Source organism: Danio rerio, chromosome 20 (genome assembly GCF_049306965.1).
Source record: "Danio rerio strain Tuebingen ecotype United States chromosome 20, GRCz12tu, whole genome shotgun sequence".
In the NCBI taxonomy this organism is placed as follows: Eukaryota; Metazoa; Chordata; class Actinopteri; order Cypriniformes; family Danionidae; genus Danio; species Danio rerio.
The window spans coordinates 35430310-35449348 of NC_133195.1; the positions used below are offsets into that span (position 1 = coordinate 35430310).

The 19039-nt window shown below is 33.7% G+C and overlaps 1 protein-coding gene and 1 long non-coding RNA gene across 9 annotated transcripts in view; one reads left to right on the forward strand and one right to left on the reverse strand.

The window, feature by feature from the left end:
* The window catches only part of scml4 (Scm polycomb group protein like 4), a 55846-nt gene extending 43093 nt beyond the window's left edge, over positions 1 to 12753 (forward strand). For all 8 annotated transcript variants that reach the window (XM_068215652.2, XM_073933378.1, XM_001332397.10 and 5 more), the window contains 5 exons: positions 1117 to 1317; positions 2450 to 2650; positions 5042 to 5239; positions 7540 to 7685; positions 10007 to 12753. In XM_068215652.2, the coding sequence (XP_068071753.1) occupies positions 1117 to 1317; positions 2450 to 2650; positions 5042 to 5239; positions 7540 to 7685; positions 10007 to 10132 (872 nt within the window). In that variant the 3' untranslated portion in view covers positions 10133 to 12753. The remainder of the gene's footprint in view (positions 1 to 1116; positions 1318 to 2449; positions 2651 to 5041; positions 5240 to 7539; positions 7686 to 10006) is intronic.
* On the reverse strand, positions 11795 to 15823 carry LOC141379320 (uncharacterized). Its single transcript, XR_012395869.1, has 2 exons — positions 13370 to 15823; positions 11795 to 13214 (listed from the first exon to the last, which is right to left on the reverse strand). It is a non-coding gene; the product is annotated as an uncharacterized lncRNA (long non-coding RNA).
* Between the last annotated feature and the right edge of the window lie 3216 nt (positions 15824 to 19039).

Genomic DNA, 19039 nt, shown 5'->3' on the forward strand with positions numbered 1-19039 from the left:
TATATTTTTAAATGAAAATGATATTCCATTACTCCTATAATATATTTAGTACAACATTATTATAATAAACTAAACATTTCAACAAATATTTCTCTTTTCTGACACAATACCATGGTTACTGCCAATGTTACTACAGTAAACCATGGTAAATTCTGATGATTTGTTGATTCTAACTGGATTGTTGTTACACAGGTGTTTCTGCATCAGCTGTGGAGAATGATCCCGCTCTGATTAATTTGACTTTAAAGTCGTTTATTGTGATCGTAAAGTGTCTTGTGATCGTAACTGTTCAATGTAGTAAATACAGTACATTTACTTTAGCTCACATTGTGCTTTCTATATTTTTTTTTGAGCTGAGCTGATTAAAGAAATCAAACAACGTGTGTTTCACTTCTTGCATGTTTGCTATTTGATATATAAATTTATCATGCATAAGAATGCTAATGCTTTTCTGTTAGACAGATTGGTTGAACCGGTGCAATCTCTAAGAAAATTTAGTTTGACAGCCAGAAAAACTCCAATAACTCTGGTAGACTATACTGTCAATTACATCTTTAACGATAGTTTAATTTATTATAATATTTTACACACACTTATTAGTGAAGTATTTTATATTGACCCCTAGGCAGATCATCTTCTGAACTCCCCTCTGTGAACTATGGCGCCCCCCTTGGTCCCCTGTGGATCAACATTCACAGATGAATTGTTTCCTCAATAATGGCAATGCGTGCTAACAAAGTAAATAGTTTACATTTTAATTTCATGAAGACTTTAGGCAAAACATATACACTTGCACAGTTAAGCAGAACAAACTCGCTAACCAAAAGAGCTCATTTTTAATTAATACTAAAAGAAAAAAAAACATTAAATGCAAGAGTTCAACAAAGCCAAAGAATTGCCCTTCATAGTGATGCAATTAACTGTGCTTTTGAACTTTGCTTTTTTTCATTTCTAAACTAATTAGACCTTAACATGAACGGATAAGAAATATATGCAAATGCAGCAGCTTCTTATCATGCATATTCCATTATAAAAACATGCTTGCATAAGTTACTGCTAATTGTGTGTTTTGGTGTGAAAATCTCTCCGTTTTCTCTGTCCCCTATCTTATTTCAGTGTGTATCTATGTGAATAAGCAAGTGAACACGGGTCCTAACCTGGACAGGCAGAAGGTGTTGCAGCTGCCGGATCATCTGGGTCCTGCCAGGCCCTCAGTGGTGCTGCAGCAGGCGGTTCAGGGCTGCATTGACAGTGCATTTCAGCAGAAGGCCGTCTTCACGCTACTCACTGAGGGCTACGGGGGAGAAAAGATCTCAGGTTCATTTGCATGACAACACAAATGTGTATGTTAGGGTTAGGATTTTCATTCTGATGTCCGATGTAGATGTTAGAATTTTTATATGCACTACATTTGTATTAATACATTTATTATTTTTTTATTTATATTTTTATTATTATTATATCATTTATATTATTATTTATTTTCTACTGCAAGGATGTTTTTACTTGTTTTACTTGTGACATCTGCAATGTAACAGAAGGTTTATTTCATATAACTGAATTAGAATATTTAGAATTGTCTACTGAATAAACAGTTTCTTCAAAATGTATCAGTTTCTTCAAAATGGTTTAGCTGCAGAGCTGTTTTTAACATTGATAATAATGCAGTTGTTTTTTTTTACCACCAAATAATCAAATTTAAATAATTTCTAAAGAGTCATGTTAATTAATTGTTAATTTTAGTTTGTATGACACAAATCATTTACTTTTTTTTTTTTCTAGGATATTTGACTATATTTGTAAATATTTGATATATATCCAGCCTGATCTCACAAGGAAACTATTTTATGGATTGTCAGTTTAGTGGCTAATTTGTACAAATTTGTAAGATTTTAAAAAGAAGGCATGGCACCCAAAAATCGAAAAAGATTTGTTTGGCAATATTTTGCATGAATTATATGTATTATATTTCTATTGCCAAAGATGTTTAGTGACTGAAATATTATTATTTAATAAATATATCTGTTTAATTAATCTGTTTTTTATTCAAATGCATCAAAATGTTACAAAATGTAAATTAATTACCTTCTGCATATTCATTGAGAAATGGATAGAAATTATTTTAAACAATTCAAAATGGTGATGTATTTGAATGTTATTTTATTTATGTGAATATAGACTAAATGATGATAAGATAATGTTTAATAATATTTTGGTGAAGGTTTTGAAACTTTAAAGCAGACATTAGTTGAATTTAATATGCTTTCTCTGTATATCTACAATTCTCTTTTGTAAATTATGCCGAAATCAGAATAGGACCTATGCATATATTAGCATTTTACATCTGCATCAGCTATTATACAAACATTTATTCAAGCATGTAGAAAAGTTCTACTGTAAAGCTGTGATTTGAACTTGGATTTAAATGCTCCTTGTTGCTCTTCATCAGCCACTTTTGATGGTAAACAGCATCTGTTGAGTTTGCCGGTGGTCAACAGCGTGGGCTACGTTCTGCGTTTCCTCAAGAAGTTGTGCCGAAGCCTGTTATGTGAGAACCTGTTCAGTGACCAGCCCATAGCTCCTTCATCATCCCCCTCATCCTCTTCCTCATTCCACATGGAGAAGCACTCAGACGGACAGTCCAAGTCAAGTGAGTCCTGCTTTTCCACAGTTAGTGTACAGTATTAGTTTTCAAAACTAGAGCTTATTTGCACAGTAGAAATTCAACTGTATACACTTCCAGTCAAGAGTTTCAGAGCAGTTTGTTAATATTTTTTTCAGTCTCTTCTGCTCGCAAATACATTTATTTGTTCCTAAGAACACCTAAAACAGTAACATTTTACAATAAGTTTTCTATTTAAATATATTTTAAAATCTTATTTCCGTGATTTACAGCTAATTTTAGCATAATTACTCCAGTTAAATGATCCTTAAGAACTAATTTTAGTTTATTAATCCATTATTAATATTGCTGTTGTTACCAGTATTTATTAACACTTGATTTTTTTTTAGGATTCTTTGTTAATTAATCGATTCAAATATCAGCCTTTCTCTTTTTTCATATTGTTCAAAAAACCTTTGACTGCTTGTGTTTATTAGCATGTTACTGTTTTCGTCTGGTTTTGGTTTAAATATTTAGTGATTTGGCTATTTGATTAGAGTTCCACTGTTTTCTATTGTCATCCAATTTGCCCTTATGAAAATGCAGAGGAGGCCTTTAGTGCAAGCTGAGCTGTTGAAGTGGCAGTGAAAGGTTGAGTGCTTCTGTGAGTGGCCTGTGCTTTGAGTGTTTCAGTTCTGTTGGCTCTCTCTCTCTCTTTCTCTCTCTCTTTCTCTCTCTCTTTCTCTCTCTCTCTCTCTCTCTCTCTCCTGATTGTGGTTTGGGAGCTCTAGAGATTAGAGCGTTAACTTCACTATGACACAATATCACACTGCTCAGCTGCATAGGCAAAGGTTTTGTCAGGACTTAAACCTATGTCAATGGGTAACATGGTTTGGAGAGGAAAACCTATGCCAGTTGGTAACATGGTAAGGAGAGGAAAACAGTTTAGATAGAGCCTACATTAAATGATAACATTGTATATGTATATCAGACATTTACCCTGTAAGCAACATCACATAACTCATCCCATAAAAATTCATTATAAAAATGTAAAAACTTGTTGGTAATATAATTAAGTAATTGATTACAATTTTTAAAAATATTTTATCATATGTAAACTTAATTGAATCAAAGTTTTACAGTTCTGTCTTCATTTATTTGCCTTAGTTGTTCACTTTTTTTTTAAGTAACACTTTATTTTGATGGTCTCTATTGCACATGTTGTTGACTAAAACTTGATTGCAGCTACATGCCAATTAATTTTTATTTGAGTATTGAGACATTTGAGACTGTCTACTTAATATCTGCTGATACTGCATTTGATTGTAAAAAAAAAACAAAAAACTTGCAAGCACTGTACATGTCAACCTACACTTACCCTAACCCCAACCTAACAGTCTACTTATAATCTAATAAGAATTAGTTGGCATGTAGATGCAATGTAACTAAAATTCCACAAAACGTGTTAAGTGTCAGAATATATTCTGAAGAATGCATGGCAACCACAGTTTCTGGTCCTCACTGACTTTTTTTGTCATATTCATTAAAATATATTTCTTTTTATTCAGTAGAGGCAAGAAACTTAGGCAGTTTTGTTAGACTTTGGAGGCGAGTAAATTAGAATAAGTATCTTTTGGTGAATTACCCCTTTAAGTTTCAAGAAGTCCACTGACATTTTGAGCATCTGACAAAGCATTTCATCCAAAAAGTTTATTCAGTGAAGAATTTGTGGGAGGTTCTTTAAGCTGTGCATTTGTGCTCTTAATATTCATTCTTCAGAACCAGACTAGCCATTCTCTAGGCTTGCTTTTGAGTGAACAATAAAACAGAAAGACATGCTTTATTTGCATTTAGTCTGTAAACGTTAGGGTTGCTGAGCAAATTAAATGTTCAGTCTGATTAATTAATGATAATGTTAATCTCACATTAATTATGGTTGAGTCATTTATTCATTCAAATGTCTGATTCATTCAGGAATGAGTAAACAGCTTCCTTAATAAGTGACGCATTGAATTATTGCTGAATCACTCGATTTGTTTAAAATGTGGACTTAGTCAGAAATGAAACTCCACTTAATCAGAAATATATTTAATATAAAAATATATTTATGAAATAGAAAAAATGGAAAATGCAAAAATAAACAAAAACAAACAAGATTATGTTCAAATACAATGTTAAATTATTGATCTGCTGTACAATTAACCAACATATTTAGGCTTGCTATTCAGGAAAAAATCAACTGCTCTAGTAATGCAGCTTTTAATGTGTACAAAAAAACTTCCATTCATTTTTAAATAAATAGTCAATTCAATAAAAACGACAGCCCTTGTATGTACATCATTTGGTTTGTACCAATGCATGCAGGTTTGTTTCAAAAAAGCTCTAGTGAGCCAAATGTAGCTTTTTTTACCCTAAATTGTGGTTCTTTCTGTTCATCAGACTCAATGGTGGATGATTACCATGGTGATTCAGTGGAGCCCAAACGCTATTCGGTTGATCCCAGTGATTTTGGTGCGATGTCCTCACCATACGCAGCCAGTAAACCTGCATATGGCTTTCGCTCTGCCTCTGCCTATTCTGGAGGAATCTGCAGACAGGCAGCCAGTCCCAGCACATTTCCAGAAGGAAACAGAAGTGGTAAGAAAGATGATACTTACACGTATTTAAAGTTTTCAATGACTAGAAATACTTACTGTATGTGAGAAGATACTGAATGTAATGTAAATATAATGTGTACTTGTATATTGTGTATGGCCATACACCCAAAGTGCTTCACAATCATGAGGGAGGAGGTCTGTCCACACTACCATCATTGTGCATCATCCAGTTGGATGATGCGACGGCTGCCACAGGACAGTGATGCCAGTGCACTCATCACACACCAGCTATTGGGGTAGTGGAGAGACATTGATAGAGATCTGATGGAGAGATGGGGATTATTGGGAGGCCACGATGGAGGGAATTTGGCACCTACTCTTTACAAGAAGTGCCATGGGATTTTTAATGACCACAGAGAGTCAGGACCTCGCTTTAACGTCTCATCTGAAAGATGGCACTCACTGACAGTATAGTGTCCCCTTAGTTTTACTGGAGCATTAGGACTCGCAGTCTGCAGCACCCCCTGCTGGCCTTACTAACACCAATTTCAACAGCAACCTAGTTTTCCTATGTGGTCTCCCATCCAGGTACTGACCAGGCTTAGCTTCAGTAAGTAACTGGTCTTGGGCTGCTGGGTGAAATGGCAGTATATGGCAGAGCCAGTTATATAGAGATATACAATATCCTCCAGGGGTTTGGGACCTTAGACTTAAACTTCAAATGAGGTCTCTGGACAACTTACATTCAAAAAATTACCTTTGCCTCTTGTTAAAACTACTCATTTAATATGGGGTGAACTAAAACAATTTTTACATGTTTTTTTTGGGAAAACTTAGTCATTTTTACAAATTTAAGTGGGTTGAACATAAAACAATTAAGGTAACGTAATGAATTTGTGTAGGGGCAACAAAGAAACTGTGTGGAACCCTGAATTTTTTTACACTGCAGGGTGATTTCAACTTCAAGGACTTCACCTTAAGGGGATTTTTTTTCACCATTCTGAATTGTGTTCCACTCTTTATATGGAAACTTTAAATGGATACACCATTGATCTCTTGATTTTGATAAGTGTACTTTAGTTGTGCTTAAGTTATTTCAGACCACACTTAAACCACAATGTAACACAGTTGTGACATCACTGCAGATCGCTTGTTACATGTTATTAAGTTGGATGAGACGTAACATTCAGTGAGTTTCTAATGGTGCTGGGTGAAAATGAGAACCCACAACTACTGGATAAGTGAAACATAAATTAACAACTTATCAAACAGAGCATATAAAACAACAAGTATTTGAATTTAGAATGATTCAGAATTAAATTTTTTGAATAACCAAATTAAATGGAAAAAACAGGAGTGTCGCCAACATTAACAAAACGATTCAACTAAACTCCAAACCACTAAACTAACTAACCAAAGAAAAATGCAGAAACAAAACCATAATCTTCAGCGTATGCGACGCTTAACTAAACTTCCTACTAAATTGAGCTGCACAAGCTTATCTAATAAATAGATCACTCAAACGAGAGAGACTAAACTACACAGCGAAAACAACAAAACTATACAAACAAAAATGAACAGGCTGGCCGACACAAGTGAGGAGTTTGGTGGTGAGCCAAGCGCTCCTGTTAAACAGTGCAATATTTTATACTTGGCGGACCAGCTCCTGATTGGTCATATTGATCATAATGGTGACTGACAGCTTTTTTGACCAATGGTTGCACACCTAGAACAGGACAGAATACACAACGGAAGAAAAAAAGAGAATGCAAAACAGAAAACAAACAACAAAACACCACAAAACAAACGTGAAACGTAACACTTTTAATGTATGCTTACCTAAAAAAAAAACTAAATATATATATATATATATATATATATATATATATATATATATATATATATATATATATATATATATATATGTGTGTGTGTGTGTGTGTGTGTGTGTGTGTGTGTATGTATATATATATATATATATATATATATATATATATATATATATATATATATATATATATATATATATATATATATATATATATATATATATATATATATATATATATATATATATATATATATATATATATATATATATAAGAAAAATAGCCCTCTAAAAATAACCCAAGTATTCCTGTTGATGTTCTTAATAGAGGTGACTAAATTTGAAAGGGCAAAAAAAGTCAATATTAAGTCAGATTTATAAGTATCCGAAATGGGTTTTTCGGTAACATAATCAACAATATACATTCGAGTCCATGAGACAGAGGGAAGTATTTCTTGAATTATAGAATGCATCACTAAACATAAAGTAAACCCTGGTTTCTCTCTGTCTAGCCTACAGTCCGTCCCCAGACGCAGGAGAGGTGAAGCCTCCACCCAGTAAGGATCCGTCCAGGTGGAGTGTGGATGAAGTGGTGTGGTTTATCAAGGATGCAGATCCCCAAGCGCTGGGCCCTCACGTTGAGCTCTTCAGAAAACATGTGAGTTTCACCGCCACCTTTATTTACAGCTGAAAAACAAACACCATATGTTGAACATGTTGCTGGATATCCAATCTCTATGCAAGCTTAGTTTTGAGTTACAAAAACCCTGGCTATTATCAGCTGTGTGTTTCAAGCGTTTGAAGATTACCTAACTACTGAAACAACCACCGAATTATAATTGTACATCATCTACTGGAATAGAATGTACTTTGCTAATGAAGTCTGCATAATTAGAAGAATTTAAATCAGAATCGTGATGAGGCCTAATGCATTATTCAAGTGCAAAAGTCTGTGATTTAATTAAATATGAAGGTATGTCCATCTCACTAAGTGCTCTGATTATTGAGGTTGTATGTTTTGTTCTTCTGAATTTGAAATCACTGCACTTATGCAATAAGTGAATAAGTGAAAACACAGAGGGAGATCATTATTACTCACACATGCAGCCTAAGTTTCAGAGTGTGAGTAAACTAGAGCTAAAGCATAACGTAATTACTGTTGGTACCATTACTGTTTAATCCAGTGTGGATTGGACTCTGCTTCAACACTGCTCACAAATATTGCAACAGTATTTATTATTGCATTTTTTGTGCCTGATTTTTATGTAGCTTTATTTCAAATCAAAGTTAAACTAATATTTTATCACATCTGAAAATTTACCTGCCTTAAATATAGTTTATCAGCCATAAAACTTTGTGCTTTTTTTAAATAAATGGGCAGAACAAATTTATTTAAATGTATTAAAAGTTTCAAATGCAATGAAATTGATGCATAAATATAATCTTTGTTTTATTAAACTGCTACTAATATGCAAACATAATAATAAAAATAATGGTATTATTATTAATATATCATTATTGTTTGTTTGTTTTTAACTGCAAAATCTAAAACTAATTTTTAAGCTTATTGGCCATAGACAAAGATATGGACGTAGTATTTGTGACGTCACCCATAGGTTTCTGAAGAACGTAAATGAAGCAACAAGTAGGCATGACCAACAGTCGCCATTTTTTTTCATGCATCATCGCACCCACCGGAGTGACAAACACCTGCCAGCATTTTGCTTAGGCTTTTCTTTGGGAGAAATGCTAAATACTTCATTATCCGCGACTCGTTTGTGTTCTGACCACTTGTGCTTGGTTGAACACCATATCAATAACGTGTTTACACTTAAAAAAAAAACACTGCTGTAATACATTGAGCCACTAAACATTGTTCTTATGATGTTTTTCTATGGGAGGAAAACGCAAATTACTTCCAAACACTTCAAATACAGTCTGTGTTAGTAAATGCAAGGCTCTATTTATGAAATCCAGGCATAACACTGTATATTTCAGATGACTGTTTTATAGCCTACAACTAAATCTGTCAGATTCTGGAGGGCATTACAGGTTTAAAGACAATGATAAATGATCTTAAGTAAAACAAATACATTTATAGAGATGGTATATAAGTATATAGTTTCACTTATCTGGAAAATGGAGGCAACTTGAACGATTTCTGAGCACAGTTAAGTGTACACAGCATGCCATATCATCTGTATATTGTAGGAAATAATTCTAAAAGGCAACTGACTGTGTAAAGAAACATAAAACAAAACAAAAATATGATGTATTTGACGAGACCTAGCTGTCACTCAAGTGGCCAAGCACTTAATTATGCAGACTTGATATAACTTAAAACTTATTAAAAATGAAACGGATGAGTTAAAGAAAAATTCACCCCTGCTTACAGTTGTCATAAGCTAAATGCACCAAAGGCATCTTTTGTACCAGGCTGTAAACATGTTTTTATCAGCTGTAAAATTGGCCAATTTACCTTTGCAGTCAGAAATCACCTGGATTTCCTGAAGCCAGCCCCCCAAGACGACTCGATGAATTTTATTTTGGTGGAATACTGCTGAGAAACCTATTTATTCATTTATTGATTTTTTTTATTATTGTCTTTTGTTGATAACAACTTTATTACAAACTTTGTAAGATATTTAGCCCATGTTGCATTTTCAAATGCAAATTTACTGTCTGAAATTTGCTGCATTTACAAGCCTCTCTAAAATCACTATTATGTTATCGAGCTGATAAATCTTAAGATCTAGTACTACACGTCAGATTAAATATTTATTCATTTCCAGGACAGTGTTTCTCAATTGACAAGCAATTTTTTCATAGATTGTTACTGGCCAGCTGAGACTTTTTATTCTGTTTTTGCAAGTGTTGATTTGAGGCACAAAGCGTCTCTAATGTTTGCTCTGTGCACAACAGAAAGCTTACTGTACACGCCATCACACTATTGCTTTACATTGTGCTTTACCTCTTCAGGAGATTGATGGCGATGCTCTACTCCTCCTGAAAAGTGACATGATCATGAAGTACCTGGGACTCAAACTGGGCCCTGCTCTCAAGCTCTGTTACCACATCGACAAGCTCAAACAAAACAAGTTCTGACCGTCTCTGACCCTACAGATGGACTGACTCTTAGTATTTAGGCTCACTCACGTTTGTTGTAGTACAGGATGTTTTCATCCCTTATTCTCTGGTCATTCGAGGACAAGCACCAGAATTTTTTTTTCTGCCAGTACATTGGGACATTTCACCGGCCAGAACGTTTCCTTTTTCTAATTTTTAAGTGTACAAACATTTTATCGATTCCTGAACATTTACTCAAGTCATCTCTGCTGCTTTCTGGGATTTTTGGATTCCTCAAGTGAGAGATGTGTAAATCATGCGTCAAACGGACGGAGCTGTAACATATTTTAGGTCTCATTTTTTTTACAGAGGAATGGACTCTGTCTAAAACCCTGTGAACTTCAGCCACCTGCTGGTATAAAGGAGTCACTGCAGGCAGGAATCATTTCAGCTTTTTATTTTCAGAAAGCTATTTGACAACCGAGGAGATCACTTACACACAGCATTCAGCATTGTTTTCGTTTCTTTAACGGATACGCACACAATCTTGGCAGGGTACAACTATGAACCATTACACTTTTGCAACCAGCAAATAACAGGCACAAATTCACCTCTGATGGACCAGTCACAATTTCTCTGGAAAGCCTCCCGGAATCAGAACTAAACACAATACACTACTGCTACTGTTCAAGCACAGCATTACAAACATTAGTAATGCACACCAGGTGCTGTTCCTTAACCAGCAAGTCAACAACAACAACAACTATACCGGTACTTTTTGTTTCATACTGTGGACCAAATACATGGAAAGGTCTCATTACTCTCAAAACACTTTGTTTTCCTTTGTTTTTCATGATTGAAAAGCTGCTTTGATACTACAAATGTCAGCTTGTGAATTACTTACACAATATGTAGCACTTTACAATAGGGTTCCATTCGTTTAATACATTGTGTATCATGAACCAGCAATGTACTGTATATTAATGAAGGTTAATGATCATTTTTATTATATACTACTGTTTAAAAGCTTGGGGTCAGAAGATAATTTATTGAGATGGGGTGCATTTAATTATTATAAGTGACAGAAGAAAAAATGAACAATTATTTAAAATAAATTCAGTTTTTATTCATCAAGGAAAGGGAACACAGGGCCATTAAAGACTTGATAAATAGCTGCTTAAAAATTATACATAAAAATTGTAATAATATTATTACTATTTTAATTTATTTTTGATCAAATAAACACGGCCTTGGTGAGAATAAGAGACTTTCAGAAACATATTGTGGACCCAATATTCAAAACAGCTTCAAATATTTCAAAAGATGAATAATAACATCATTAATTAGGGATGCTCTGATCGATTGGCCCGGAGATCGGTATCGGCCGATAATCATGTTTCAGGACTCGATCGGTGCTCGCTGATCTGGCCGATCTCATGGACCACAAGTGTTTTGTTTATGAGTAAACAAGCATAGGAAGAGGCACGAACACAGCTGTATTTTATACACCATCAGTGCTAAAAACAGGAGGAGGTAAAAGATGTGTGAAGCCATGAGTGATCGGTGCGCTCACATCACAACAGCTAAATAAATTATATACAGATGTGGTGTGACCTCTGTTTTCACAGTTAATTGGCAAGACTCGTGCGAGGTCTCTTTTTTGCAGACCATTGTATATCCAGTGTTTTGAGCTGCTGTGAGGGGAGCTGAGTGATCGCTTTGACATGATATTCTCTTAGGTAAGGAGAAATTTCCACTTAAGTTTCACACTTGGGGAAATGTGCTTTATGCAATACAAAGCTTAAAGCATCAGAATCGGTACTCAGTATCGGCAAATCACCATGACAAAAAATCGGGACTCTGTACTGGCTACAAAAATCCTGATCAGCGCATCCCTAAAATTAATGAGAATCTATGAGTGCACAATGGTATATTTAGAAATTACCATTACATGTATAAATGCTGTGAATGATTTCATTCATTGTTAGTTCATTATACTTGATGCATTTACACATATAAAAGGATTGAACTTTATTGTATTGACATGTTTAAAATCATCTTTATGTTATGTACATTGCTCTGATTTGGTCAAACTTGCATTTTGGCCTTTGTGGATTAGATGTTTTTTTTTTTTTTTTTTTTTTTTTAGAAAATAACAGTGTGAACATGAACACAAGCTGTTTTCTTTACTGCAGCTTACTCTCACATGCCATGAAATAATAAAAAAATTAGAGTAATATTTTTCTCCTGGAGCATTTCAGGAGTCATCAAATTGTATTTTAATTTATTTTAATATTATTTTAGAAATTACATTGCTGTATTAATTTATCGGGTGAACTTAAAGGACTTTTTCATCCAAAAAATTTAAACATTCTGTGATCATTTATTCACTGTGTTGTTCCAAACCTGTATGGCTTGTATAAATGAGCTTTCATTCCATATACACACACACAAAAGTCACACAGAGTTAAAACAACACAAAAGTGAGTGTAAACCATGCAATCTGATGACCAGAATGACTTTTTTGGGGTAACTAGCCCTTTAAGTCTATCCTGATGTCCTAAAGTGAATTACACCCAAGTGTATGACTTCTCTGTATCTGCAATCACGTGTAAATACGACAATTCATGTTGTGACGAATAAAGTAACACAATCCCACACATCCAGCTTTAACATGCAATCAGCTAGACCTCAGCTTTAACCTGTATTTGCTGTGCTAGACTTCATTGTTGTACAATCTGCCTGTTCAAGCCACTGCAATGCTAACTTGAGCATCTGTACAGATTCATTGTCTATACTTTCGCATCAGGGAGGCTGTTTGAGTGGTCTGATTTTTTTTTTATCTTCCTCTTTTCTCTTCCTCTCCGACCCCCCCCCCCCCCCCCCCTCTCTCTCTCTCTCTCTCCATGTAGCACCGATTGTCCTGGGTAATAGCTTTCTCAATGAAAAATGCGCAAGTGGAGAATCATAAAAAATTTTGGCACCAGAAAGTAATAAAGGGAATTAATCAGTGCGCTCTTAAATCTGGTGCCACATTTAGAGGTCAGGGTTCTTTAAAAGTGAATCTACTGATCCAAAAAACAAAACAAAAATGCAGTATTTCTTAAAAAAAAAAAAAAATCTCTTCTGATGCAAGGATTTAAACACAAATGTCCTAAAATGATAGAATAATTATCCATGTGTGATGTTCATCCTCTTGTATTAGCTTTAACCCTTTATTGGGAACTCATTGGAAACACCCTAGAGGGTTACGGAGTTATTACAAGACTTTTGAACATTTATGACTTTATGTTACTATATGTGATATTAAGTTACTATATGTGATCCTGTACTACAAAATCATACAGAAAATACATTGTTCATTCATTCATTGATTTTCTTTTCAGCTTAGTCCCTTTATCAATCAGGCAATGCCAAAGCAGAATGAATCGCCAACTTATCTAGCATGTGTTTTACGCAGTGGATCCCCTTCGAGTCAAAACTCAACAATGGGAAAAAATACATTGTATGAGTCAAAATTATTTTATTTTTTTGTCAAAAGTATAGATGATCTTCCATAAAGATGTATTTTTTTATTTATTTTTTTTTACTTTGGTTTTATGCATATTTAAAAAAAACAAATATTAGTAATATGCATTCAGGGGCGGATTTTGTGAGTTGGGGGCCTTAAACATTTCTGGCCATGGGGCCCAAAAGTTCTAAAATGCACTTTTTGTACTGTAATTAATTTTTAAATTGAATTGAATTTTTTTTCTTTCTTGTATCACTCAATCTCCTTTTCTACGTATTGTCTTAATGCACAATAATAATAACAACATGTAAAGCATCTTTGAAAACTTTATAAATGATTTGTTTTCTAAAACTGAATTCACAATTAAAAATGATTTACAGACAACTTTGTTTTTAAAACTAAATCTTTACCTAATCATTGAGAGTGGTGGACACACTTGTGTTTTGCAATGTAATAAACATTAAACTTTTATTTTTTTAGATTCTTATAATACGAAATATGATAGAAGCTGATATTATATATAATTTGTACTTCTAGGTACAGTTAAAAATTTAATTATTAAACCCCATTTGAAATGTTTTTCTTTTTTAAATATTTCTCAAATGATGTTCAGCAGAGCAAGGAAGATTTCACAGTATGTCTGATAATATTTTTTCTTCTGGAGAAAGTCTTATTTGTTGTATTTTGGCTAAAAAGGTCATTTTAAGGTCAAAATTATTATTTTAGGCTCTATTTATTTTCTATTGTCTACAGAACAAACCATCATTATACAATAACTTGCCTAATTACCCTAACCTGACTAGTTAACCTAAATAACCTAGTTAAGCCTTTAAATGTCACTTTAAACTGTATAGAAGTGTCTTGAAAAATATCTAGTCAAATATTATTTACAGTCATCATGGCAAAGACAAAATAAATCAGTTATTAGAAATGAGTTAATAAAATATTATCCCCCCCTCCCATTTTTTATTTAACGGAGAGATTTCTTCAAGTGTATTTATTTGGTGGCTCTGAGATTTCCTGGGGCCCTAAGCAGCCGCTTACCTTGTTTATGGGTGAAATCCGCCCCTGTCTGCATTGCTAAGAGCTAAATTTGGACAACTTTAAAGTAATTTTTTTTTTCTAATATTACATTTTTTTCAGAATCCATAATTTAAAGTAGTTGCATCTCTGCAAAATATGATCCTATAAGAACAAACTATACAGTGTATCAACTAAAAGACTATTTATATGATGTATCAAACTCAGTCTCTAAAAATGGACCCTTATGACTGGCTTTGTGGTCCAGGATCACATATATGGTTCTAAGCACTGTGCTTTTAAAAATGTTTGCGAGCACTTCTTTCTATGGCTGCACTTAACTGAACTCTACTTCAAGTAGGAAGCCTTGACACTTTCATAAGTCTTTAACAATATTTGGACCGTTTATGACCTCACGCAGATATTCTGCAGATGTTCCTGGCTGGATGTGGCCCGTGTTGGTCAGGAATATCAGAGTGTTTTAAGGCATAATCTGTTTTTCTGTGCATTTCAGGTCTGCGTTTGCCTCCGCATCAAGTCATAACTCGTCATGTTTTTTTTTTTAATATAATGGAAACTGTAAGTGTACATTTATGAATGCTGCTCTTCATGAACGTCCCATGCAAGGTTGTTTAAATTTGTTAGCTCACAAGAGTTTTAATGGGAAAAGAGGGACTTCGACACGGACCATTCATGTTGGTGCTATAATATGACTGTATTTAATGAATGATATGATTTTGCTTTATTTCTTCGGATAGGCTTCAGTGTTGTGCACTCTTGTGACTGACGACAGGTCGCGTGTCTGTTTGTGAGGCTAATATAAAGCATTATGAAAGAGTCAGAATAAAGCATTATGAACGCCTTTAAACTGTATTTGTGCTTGTGTGTGACTTTCATTAAGTATATTGCTGTTTATATTTTCTGTACCTCTGGTGAAGGACACAACACACACACACACACACACACACAAATGTTGCATCATGTTCAGTGTGTTCACTTGGAAACTTTCAAAATAAAAGCTTTTCTGCACTTTTAGAAAGTTCTAATACCTTCCCATTTATCAATTCTTGCCTTGTAAAGCAACAATAGTTTTCAAAATACTTTAGTGCAAAATACTTTATTTTAAACTGTACACAATTTACTATGTGTATTCAATGAAAAAGATGTCATAGTGTGACTTTGTGTCACAGCAGGAGACCAAAAAAAAAAAAAAAAAAATTCCTCACTTGTTTAAAACCTATTTGAGTTTCTTCACACAATATAAATATATAAAGATATTCACCTGCTTGTAATGTTATCACTCGATTAAATGGTATCAGCGGTTATCAGCTGATGGATATAGGCCAGTAGGGGCCTTCTGCGCATACTGGTAGACTCAGAAGCCTGTTTTAACATTACTGTGATGGTTGGGTGTAGGGTTGTCGTAGATATTTACATAATATGGGAAATTTAATAAATAATATAATTCTTGTAAACTTCCGGCCATAGCCATATGTGAACTATAGCTGATTAACCCTATGGATGAATGATAACAGCAGAAGGCCCCTACTGGATCATATCTATCAGCTGATAACCACTGATAATGCCCATTCTATTGAGCGATAACATTTGAACCGACTGAAATTTAAAAAATGTTGAATTAACGTCTTAATATATTTTGCTCCTATACTATGGGTGCCGATGCTGGTTTCCAACATTTGTGTTCAACAAGAAAGAGTTTAACAAGAAAGAATTTAATTTAAAAAGTGTAGAACAACATGAGAGTGTGAAAATGGTGAGGAAATGTTAATTTTTGGGTGAACTGTCCATTTAAGAAGAAGAAGAAGAAGGTAAAATAAAACTGGCCATCAACTGAGAAAGGGGAGATCAAATGCGTTATTTGGGATCAACGAGAAGGTATGGAAGACTAGTTCTATCTATCTATCTATCTATCTATCTATCTATCTATCTATCTATCTATCTATCTATCTATCTATCTGTCTGTCTGTCTGTCTGTCTGTCTGTCTGTCTGTCTGTCAGTCTGTCTGTCTGTCTGTCTGTCTGTCTGTCTGTCTGTCTGTCTGTCTGTCAGTCTGTCTGTCTGTCTGTCTGTCTATCTATCTATTTATCTGTCTGTCTATCTGTCTGTCTAATTATCTATCTATCTATAGATGTCAATGTCTATGCAGTTAAATTAACTGTCTATGTCTATATTTACAAGTATGTCTATGTAGTTAATTGTAACCATACAATTAATATATGAATCAAGTTGGCATAAAATTATTAAATAGTTTAATTCCATGAATGATTTAACATTTATGTAATACATTTCAAATTGTCGAAATGTGTCGACTCAAATTTGAATGAAATTCACAATTCTGCTTATTATACAGTTGAAGTCAGAATTATTATCCCCCTGAATTATTAGCCTCTCTCCTTATTTTTTCTTAAATTTCTGTTTAACTGAGGAAAGATGTTTTTTCAACACATTTCAAAACATAATAGTTTTAATAACTCATCTCTAATAACTAATCTATTTTATCTTTGCCATGATTACAGTAAATAATATTTGACTAGATATTAATCAAGACACTTCTATATTAGTCAGATTAGGTTAGATTAATCATTGTACTGTATGACGATGGTTTGTTCTGGAGAGAATCAAAAAATATATAGCTTATAGGGCCAATAATATTGACCTGAAAATGGCTTTTAAAAAATTAAAACCTGATTTTATTCTAGCAAAAATAAACAAATAAGAAGAAAAATATTGTTAGACATTGTGTGAATTTTTTTTTGCTCTGTTAAATATAATTTGGGAAATATTTATAAAAATTCATATAATAAAAAAATTCGAATAATAATGACTTCAACTGTATGTATAAAATATGCTCATATATGCTGCATGCTTTCCTGTTGTGCTGTGATTACGGTCTTTTACATATAGGTGGCACTGTTGTATCTTAAATGTGCTGTATGTAAAAAGAGCCGAAACGCAACATGGGTTATTCATCATCCTACACTCCCTCCCCTATAGGTAAATATTGAAAAGTTACAGAAAACACCCCTGGTGTATCTCAAAACTACATTTATTACTGAAAACAAGACCACCCAACTCGTTTAAAAGACGGGGAACTCAATAGTTGCAATCAGATTTTATGCAATTATTTAACATAGAATTTAAATCCATTCACACTGGTTGATAACTAAAAGCTTTTAGTCATGGATATTTTCTGCTTATTTCTTTTTATATTCACCTGCTGTCTTCAAGGCATGGAGTGCCAAATAAAGTATGCACATCACGAGCACTGGTTTCTGTTGTTTTTTTCTTCACTTTTTTTTTATTTCTGTCTGTTTATTTTGGGTCTGTTATTCTGATGGCATCAAAATGCACCACGCACCAGGAAAAGATTACAGAAAATCAGACAGGTCAGACTCGCTCTATTGTTTTTCAACCTGGAGTGTCGTCAGAATACAGATTCAACACAAATGAATGTGCTGAAGGGGGAGAAAACAAAAAGCTTCTCAAGGCCACTGAAGAGAATATGCAACAACTGAACACCAAAACAGCATTTCTACATAAAAAGCAAAACATATGTGCCACTGGACAAGTGTTACTGGACAACAGCAAAAAAGCAGTTCTCTAGAGGAATATTGGGCAAGGAGAATTATAATGTTCCCTCTTGTGTAAAATGTAAGCATTGCCTCAAATACAATAAAGTAATGTGGAAACTGGGAATTGTTCGAAATCTTGCATGTTAATTAAGTGGGCTGTGTGTGTGTGTGTGTGTGCGTTTTGCATGTTTTATGTTCAATACTATTTTTCCATTTCTTGTAAATTTCAGCTTAGTTTTTTCTTTTTTTCATTAAGTTTTCATTTTGTGAATGCATTTCTATTTAGTTTTTTTTCTATATTTAATTTTAGTAATTGTAGTTTAGCAGAGTTAACAGAACACCAAACAACGTTTAATGTTTGCACAGTTTACATTAACTCTTGTGGAAACATCTAAATTGTAAAAACAATTTAATATTAAGTTATTTATTTAATAATGATTGAACTCAAAAACATACAAATTCAGGTTAAATGATCAAATTGAACTATAATGAAGAACCAATCAATCGATTGATTGGTCAGTCGGTCGGTCGGTCGGTCGGTCTGTCTGTCTGTCTATCTATCTATTTATCTGTGTCAATTTATTCATTTGATCTGTTGCTTTATCTATCATTCATTCTATATCTGCAAACTTTATTTTTCTAGAAGTTGTTTGGATTTCTTAGAAACAGTTTAAGCCTGTTTTTGAAGGAATTGAGTTGGAATTTAAAACGAACTGAGATCAATTCTAAATAGTGCTCAGCTGTGTTTTACACTGTGACTGCAATACATAGCCTTCTTAAAAGTTATTTCATTTGAGGCTTTTTGAGTCATATTCATTATG